General features: G+C 53.3%; 1 protein-coding gene across 1 annotated transcript in view; it reads right to left on the bottom strand.

The window, feature by feature from the left end:
• Positions 1-2168: 2168 nt before the first annotated feature.
• Positions 2169-9097, bottom strand: part of LOC133264613 (glutamate receptor ionotropic, kainate 5-like) — a gene marked incomplete at its 5' end in the record, with an annotated part of 30111 nt that continues 23182 nt past the window's right edge. Inside the window, 2 exon segments of the mRNA XM_061444447.1 lie at positions 2169-2285; positions 3523-3642. Of these exon segments, the coding sequence (XP_061300431.1) occupies positions 2169-2285; positions 3523-3642 (237 nt within the window).

Raw genomic sequence — 9097 nt, 5'->3', positions numbered from 1 at the left:
GGGTTACTGTTAGGTTTAGGGTTATGGTTATAGTTAGGGTTATGGTTAGGTGTTGGGTTTATTGTTAGGGTTTATGGGTAGGATTAATTGTTATAGTTACAGGTTACAGTTAGGGTTATAGTGTTAGGGTTCGTGTTTAGGGTTTTGGTTGCCTTTAGTTTTAGGCTTAGGCTGTATGGTTATGGTTAGGGTTAGGTTTCAGGTTTAGGGCTTACTGTTAGGGGTTTTGGTTATGGTTGTTGTGTTAGGTTTTGGGGTTAGGGTTTAAGGGTTAGGCTTAGTGGTTATGTTTAGGGTTAGGGTCAGTGGTTATGGTTTGTGGTTAGAGTTAGGGGTTAGTGTTGCGTTTAGGGTTAGTATTTAGGGTTACATTTATCGTTATGGCTATGGTTAGTGTTAGGGGTTAGAGTTAGAGGTTATTGGTTATGGTTAGGGGTTTCAGTTAGCCTTATAGTGTTAGGGTCATGGGTTAGGGTTGGGGGTTAGGGTTAGGGTTAGCAGATAGGGTTAGGGTTAGGGTTATGGTCAGGTTTAGGGTTAGTTTTATTGTTAGGGTTAGGGTTAGGTTTAGGGTTATGGTTAGGGTTAGGTATTAGGGTTAGGGTTATGTGTTAAGGTTAGTGGTTAGGGTTAGGGCTTGTGGTTGGGGTAGAGGTTAGTGTTACGGTTAGGGTTATTATTTAGGGTTACATTTATGGTTATGGTTATGGTTATGGTTTGGGTTAGTGGTTATTTGTTCGTGTTAGGGGTTACAGGTAGTGTTTTAGTGTTAGGGTTATGGGTTAGGGTTATGGGTTAGGGTTAGTTTTAGGGTTGGGTGTATGGTTAGGGTTAGTTTTAGGGTTGGGTGTATGGTTAGGGTTAGGGGATATGGTTAGGGTTAGGGTTAGGTTTAGGGTTAGTGGGTATGGTTAGGGTTAGGGTTAGTGTTAGGGGATAGGGTTAGGGTTAGTTTTAGGGTTAGGGTTAGGGGATATGGTTAGGGTTAGGGTTAGGGTTAGGGTTAGGGGGTATGGTTAGGGTTAGGGTTAGGGTTAGGGGATATGGTTAGGGTTAGGGTTAGGGTTAGGGTTAGGGGGTATGGTTAGGGTTAGGGTTAGGGTTAGGGTTAGGGGGTATGGTTAGGGTTAGGGTTAGGGTTAGGGTTAGGGGATATGGTTAGGGTTAGGTTTAGGGTTAGGGGGTATGGTTAAGGTCAGGCTTAGGGGATATCGTTAGGGTTAGGGTTAGGTTTAGGGTTAGGGTTAGGGTTAGGGGGTATGGTTAGGGTTAGGGTTAGGGTTAGGGTTAGGAGATATGGTTAGGGTTAGGGTTAGGGTTAGGGTTAGGGTAGGGGGTATGGTTAGGGTTAGGGTTAGGGGTAGGTTTAGGGTTGGGGTTGGGGTTAGGGTTGGGGTTGGGTTTAGGGGTTAGGGTGGGGTTGGGGTTAGGGGTTAGGGTTGTTTGTTATGTGTTAAGGTTCGGGTTATGGTTATGGTTATCATTACTGTTAGGGTTATGGTTATTGTCCTAGGGGGCAACCGTTAGCAATGGGGTTCTCCATGTGGGCAACTGGGGAGACACAGGGGTAATATTGGGAACCATAGGGGGAATGTGGGGAGCCATAGGGTGAATGGGATGTGCCGTTGGGTTATGGGGGGAGCCATTGAGGCAATGGGGTGGAGGCATTTGTTAATGGGGCAGACATAGGGTCAATGGGGGGAGTCATAGTTGTAATGGGGGGGAGCCATAGGGGCAATGTGGGGAGGCATAAGGTGAATGGGCTGTGCCATTGGGTAATGGGGGGAGGCATAGGGGCAATGGGGTGTGGGCATTTGGTAATGGGGCAGCCATAGGGTCAATGGGGGGAGTCATAGTTGTAATGGGGGGGAGCCATAGGGGCAATGTGGGGAGCTATAGGGTGAATGGGGCAAGCCATATGGGAAATGGGGTGAGCCATAGGGGCAATGGGGGAAGCCATAAGGGTAATGGGGCAGAGCCATAGGGGTAATGGGGCAAAGCTATAGGGGCAATGGGGGGAGCAATATTGGCAATGGGGCAGCCATAGGGGCAATGGGGGGACTCATAGGGGTAATGGAGGGAGTCATATTGGTAATGGGGGAGCCATAGGGGCAATGGGGGGAGCCCCATAAGGGCAAGTGTGGGAGCCATAGGGGTAATGGGGGGAGTCATAGGGGCAATGGGGCAGCCCCATAGGGCAATGGGGGTACCCAAAGCCCCCCCACCTGCACGCAGTCCGTGTTGTACTTCCGGCACACCTCCTCGATGGACATCTTGTGCTCGGTCTGTGGGGCAGCAGTGTCCCAAACCAGCCCCAAACGACCCCAAACCAGCCCCAAACCACCCCAAACCAGCCCCAAACGACCCCAAACCAGCCCCAAACCACCCCAAACCAGCCCCAAACGACCCCAAACCAGCCCCAAACCACCCCAAACCAGCCCCAAACGACCCCAAACCAGCCCCAAACCAACCCAAAACAGCTTCAAAACCACCCCAAACTCGCCCAAAATTGCCCAAAACCACCCAAACCCAGACAACCCCCCCCATTTACCCTCAATGCCTCCCCTATAACCCACCCCCAAATGCCCTAACAGTGCATCCAAACCACCCCATAACCCCCTATAGCCCCCATACCCCCCTCACCCCCTATACCCTCAATACCCCCCATACCCCATATTGACCCAATAGACCCTATCCCCCCCCATAATCCCATACCCCCTATATCCCGCATACCCCCCCATATCCCCGATACCCCCATACCCCCATATCCCCTATATTCCCCATACCCCCTATACCCCCATATCCCCATACCCCCTATATCCCCCATACCCCTATTACCCCCTATATCCCCATACCCCCTATACCCCCCATACCCCCCATATCCCCATACCCCCTATACCCCCCATACCCCCCCTATCCCCTATACCCCCCATACCCCCCCATACCCCCCATATCCCCATACCCCCTATACCCCTCATACCCCCATTACCCCCTATATCCCCCATACCCCCTATACCCCCCATACCCCCCATACCCCCTATACCCCCCATACCCCCCATACCCCCTATACCCCCCATACCCCCCATATCCCCATACCCTCCATACCCCCTATACCCCTCATACCCCCATTACCCCCTATATCCCCCATACCCCCTATACCCCCCATATCCCCATATCCCCATACCCCCTATACCCCCCATACCCCCCATACCCCCCATACCCCCCATATCCCCATACCCCCCATACCCCCTATACCCCTCATACCCCCATTACCCCCTATATCCCCCATACCCCCTATACCCCCCATACCCCCTATATCCCCCATACCCCTATTAACCCCTATACCCCCATACCCCCTATACCCCCCATACCCCCTATACCCCTCATACCCCCATTACCCCCTATATCCCCCATACCCCCTATACCCCCCATACCCCCCATACCCCCCACACCCCCCACACCCCCCACACCCCCCATCCCCCCCACACCCCCCCACCCCCCACCTCCCCCCCATAACCTCACCATGGCCACCTCCTTCTTGAGGTCATCCAGGTCCCGGGTCTTGCTCTTGCCCTTCTTGGGCGACTCCTTCTCGCCCTTGTCCTGCGTGGTGGCCACGCGGTAGCTGTCGGAGCCGCCGGGCTGGGGGGTTGGGGGGCGCCGAACGTGGGGGGGGCCCCGACCCTTCCCCCCCCGGGGCGGATGGACCCACACGTGGTACAACACAAACCAACACCCCACAGCTCACACCCACAAACACAGCCGGACCCATAAGTGAGACCTCCAGGACCCATAAGTGAGAACTCCCGGACCCATAAGTGAGACCTCCCAGACCCATAAGTGAGACCTCCCAGACCCATAAGTGAGACCTCCCAGACCCATAAGTGAGACCTCCCAGACCCATAAGTGAGACCTCCCGGACCCATAAGTGAGACCTCCCAGACCCATAAGTGAGACCTCCCAGACCCATAAGTGAGACCTCCCGGACACATAAGTGAGACCTCCCGGACCCATAAGTGAGACCTCCCAGACCCATAAGTGAGACCTCCCAGACCCATAAGTGAGACCTCCCGGACACGTAAGTGAGACCTCCCAGACCCATAAGTGAGAACTCCCGGACCCATAAGTGAGACCTCCCAGACCCATAAGTGAGACCTCCCGGACCCATAAGTGAGACCTCCCAGACCCATAAGTGAGACCTCCCAGACCCATAAGTGAGACCTCCCAGACCCATAAGTGAGACCTCCCGGACCCATAAGTGAGACCTCCCAGACCCATAAGTGAGACCTCCCGGACCCATAAGTGAGACCTCCCGGACCCATAAGTGAGACCTCCCGGACACATAAGTGAGACCTCCCGGACACATAAGTGAGACCTCCCGGACACATAAGTGAGACCTCCTGGACCCATAAGTGAGACCTCCCGGACCCATAAGTGAGACCTCCCGGACCCATAAGTGAGACCTCCCAGACCCATAAGTGAGACCTCCCGGACACATAAGTGAGACCTCCCGGACCCATAACTGACCCATAAGTGAGACCTCCCGGACCCATAAGTGAACCATAAGTGAGACCTCTCGGACCCATAACTGACCCATAAGTGAGACCTCCCGGACCCATAAGTGAGACCTCCTGGACCCATAAGTGAGACCTCCCAGACCCATAAGTGAGACCTCCCGGACCCATAAGTGAGACCTCCCGGACACATAACTGAGCCATAAGTGAGACCTCCAGGACCCATAAGTGAGACCTCCTGGACCCATAAGTGAGACCTCCCGGACACATAAGTGAGACCTCCCGGACACATAAGTGAGACCTCCTGGACCCATAAGTGAGACCTCCCGGACCCATAAGTGAGACCTCCCAGACCCATAAGTGAGAACTCCCGGACCCATAAGTGAGACCTCCCGGACCCATAAGTGAGACCTCCCAGACCCATAAGTGAGAACTCCCGGACCCATAAGTGAGACCTCCCGGACACATAAGTGAGACCTCCTGGACCCATAAGTGAGACCTCCCAGACCCATAAGTGAGACCTCCCAGACCCATAAGTGAGAACTCCCGGACCCATAAGTGAGAACTCCCGGACCCATAAGTGAGACCTCCCGGACACATAAGTGAGACCTCCCGGACCCATAAGTGAGACCTCCCGGACCCATAAGTGAGACCTCCCAGACCCATAAGTGAGAACTCCCGGACCCATAAGTGAGACTTCCCAGACACATAAGTGAGAACTCCCGGACCCATAAGTGAGACCTCCCGGACACATAAGTGAGACCTCCCAGACCCATAAGTGAGACCTCCCGGACCCATAACTGAACCATAAGTGAGACCTCCCGGACACATAAGTGAGACCTCCCGGACCCATAACTGAGCCATAACTGAGACCTCCCGGACCCATAAGTGAGACCTCCCGGACACGTAAGTGAGACCTCCTGGACCCATAACTGACCCATAAGTGAGACCTCCCGGACCCATAAGTGGGACCTCCCGGACCCATAACTGAACCATAAGTGAGACCTCCCGGACCCATAACTGAACCGTAAGTGAGACCTCCTGGACCCATAACTGAACCATAAGTGAGACCTCCCGGACCCATAAGTGAGAACTCCCGGACCCATAAGTGAGACCTCCCGGACCCATAAGTGAGACCTCCTGGACCCATAAGTGAGACCTCCCGGACCCATAAGTGAGACCTCCCAGACCCATAAGTGAGAACTCCCGGACCCATAAGTGAGACCTCTCGGACCCATAAGTGAGACCTCTCGGACCCATAAGTGAGACCTCCCAGACCCATAAGTGAGACCTCCCGGACCCATAAGTGAACCATAAGTGAGACCTCTCGGACCATAACTGACCCATAAGTGAGACCTCCCAGACCCATAAGTGAGACCTCCTGGACCCATAAGTGAGACCTCCCAGACCCATAAGTGAGACCTCCCGGACCCATAAGTGAGACCTCCCGGACACGTAACTGACCCATAAGTGAGACCTCCCAGACCCATAAGTGAGACCTCTCGGACACATAAGTGAGACCTCCTGGACCCATAAGTGAGACCTCTCGGACACATAAGTGAGACCTCCTGGACCCATAAGTGAGACCTCCCAGACACATAAGTGAGACCTCCTGGACCCATAACTGAGCCATAAGTGAGACCTCCCGGACCCATAACTGAACCGTAAGTGAGACCTCCCGGACCCATAAGTGAGACATAACTGACCTATAAGTGAGCCATAACGGACCCATAAGTGAGCCATAACTGAGACCTCCCAGACCCATAACTGAGACCTCCCGGACCCATAAGTGAGACCTCCCGGACCCATAACTGAGCCATAACTGAGACCTCCCGGACCCATAAGTGAGACATAACTGACCTATAAGTGAGCCATAAGTGACCTGCAAGTGAGCCGTAACTGACCCATAAGTGAGCCATAACTGAGCCATAACTAAGACCTTCCAGACCCATAAGTGAGACCTCCCAAACACATAAATGAGACCTTCCAGACCCATAAGGGAGCCATAACTGACCCATAAGTGAGTCATAACTGACCCATAAGGGAGCCATAACTGACCCATAAGTGACCCAAAAGTGAGCCATACGTGAGCCATAACTGACCCATAAGTGAGCCATAAGTGAGACCTCCAGGACCCATAAATGAGACCTCCCGGACCCATAAGTGAGACATAACTGACCTATAAGTGATCCATAAGTAGACCTCCCAGACCCATAAGTGAACCATAACTGACCTACAAGTGAGCCATAAGTGACCTACAAGTGAGCCATAACTGACCCATAAGTGAGCCATAAGTGAGACCTCCCAGACCCATAAGTGAGCCATAACTGACCCATAAGTGAGCCATAACTGAGCCATAACTGACCCATAACTAAGACCTCCCAGACCCGTAAGTGAGACCTCCCAGACCCATAAGTGAGACCTCAAAGACACATAAGTGAGACCTCTCAGACCCATAAGTGAGCCATAACTGACCCATAAGTGAGCCATAACTGAGCACTCCCAGACCTGTAACTGAGACCTCCCAGACCCATAAGTGAGCCATAACTGACCCATAAGTGAGACATAACTGAGCACTCCCGGACCCATAAGTGATCCATAACTGACCTATAAGTGAGTCATAACTGACCCATAAGGGAGCCATAACTGACCCATAAGTGAGCCATAACTGAGCACTCCCAGACCTGTAACTGAGACCTCCCAGACCCATAAGTGAGCCATAACTGACCCATAAGTGAGACATAACTGAGCACTCCCGGACCCATAAGTGATCCATAACTGACCTATAAGTGAGTCATAACTGACCCATAAGGGAGCCATAACTGACCCATAAGTGAGCCATAACTGAGCACTCCCAGACCTGTAACTGAGACCTCCCAGACCCATAAGTGAGCCATAACTGACCCATAAGTGAGACATAACTGAGCACTCCCGGACCCATAAGTGATCCATAACTGACCTATAAGTGAGTCATAACTGACCCATAAGGGAGCCATAACTGACCCATAAGTGAGCCATAACTGAGCACTCCCAGACCTGTAACTGAGACCTCCCAGACCCATAAGTGAGCCATAACTGACCTATAAGTGAGCCATAACTGACCCATAAGGGAGCCACAACTGACCCATAACTAAGACCTTCCAGACCCATAAGTGGGACTTCTCAGACCCATAAGTGAGACCTTCCAGACACATAAGTGAGCCATAACTGAGACCTCCCAGACCCATAAGTGAGACTACCCAGACCCATAAGTGAGCTGTAAGTGAGCCATAACTGACCCATAACTGAGACCTCCCAGACACATAAGTGAGCCATAAGTGAGCCATAACTGACCTATAAGTGAGCCATAACTGACCCATAAGTGAGCCATAAGTGACCCATAAGTGAGCCATAACTGAGCACTCCGGGACCCATAACTGAGACCTCCCAGACCCATAAGTGAGCCATAACTGACCTGTAAGTGAGCCATAACTGACCCATAAGTGAGCCATAAGTGACCCATAGCTGACCCATAAGTGAGCCATAACTGACCTATAAGTGAGCCATACATGACCCATAAGTGAGCCATAAATGAGCACTCCCGGACCCATAACTGAGACCTCCCAGACCCATAAGTGAGCCATAACTGACCCATAAGTGGGCACTCCCGGACCCATAACTGAGCACTCCCACACCCACAACTGATCCCCCCCCGGGACCCATAAGTGAGAGCCCCCCCACACACAGCTGGACCCACAACTGAGATCTCCAAGACCCATAACTGAGCCATAAGTGACCCATAAGTGAGCCATAATTGACCCATAAGTGAGCAATAAGTGACCCATAACTGACCCATAAGTGAGCCATGAGTCACCCATACGTGACCCATAACTGACCTATAAGTGACCTATAACTGACCCTTAAGTGACCCATAACTGCCCCATAACTGCCACGACTGCCCCATAACAGACCCCTAATTGGCCCCCCCAGCACAACTGCCCCATAGCTGCCACACAATTGCCCCATAACTGCCCCATAGCTGCCCCACAACTGCCCCATAACTGCCCCACAACTGCCCCATAGCTGCCACATGACTGCCCCATAACAGACCCGTAACTGCCCCCCCCAGCCCACAACTGCCCCATAGCTGCCCCACAACTGCCCCATAACTACCCCATAGCTGCCCCACAACTGCCCCATAGCTGCCCCACAACTGCCCCATAACTACCCCATAGCTGCCCCACAACTGCCCCATAACTGCCACATGATTGCCCCATAAAAGACCCATAACTGACCCCCCCAACCCACAACTGCCCCATAACTGCCCCACAACGGGGCACCCAGACCCACAACGGAGCCCCAATGGGGCACCCGGACCCACAACTGAGCCCCCCATCAATAGAACCCCCATTGCACCCCCCAATTGAGCCCCCCTTGGGCACCCCATAACAACCCCTCCCGCCCCATAGAAACCCCCCCCATCCCCTCCCCCTCCCTTTCGCCCCTCCCCCACCCAAGGACAAGGACACGGGGGGGGGGGGGAGGGGGGGGGAGGGGTCGCCCCCCCCCCTTCGCCATCTGCTCCCCCGTTAATCCGGAGGGGG

The sequence above is a fragment of the Pezoporus flaviventris genome, unplaced genomic scaffold (genome assembly GCF_033815535.1).
Source record: "Pezoporus flaviventris isolate CSIRO_AGI_PZ_B2104156 unplaced genomic scaffold, CSIRO_AGI_Pfla_v1 ptg000886l, whole genome shotgun sequence".
In the NCBI taxonomy this organism is placed as follows: Eukaryota; Metazoa; Chordata; class Aves; order Psittaciformes; family Psittacidae; genus Pezoporus; species Pezoporus flaviventris.
The sequence above is the reverse complement of the archived record's forward strand: the minus strand, read 5'-3'. Positions and strand labels throughout refer to the sequence as shown.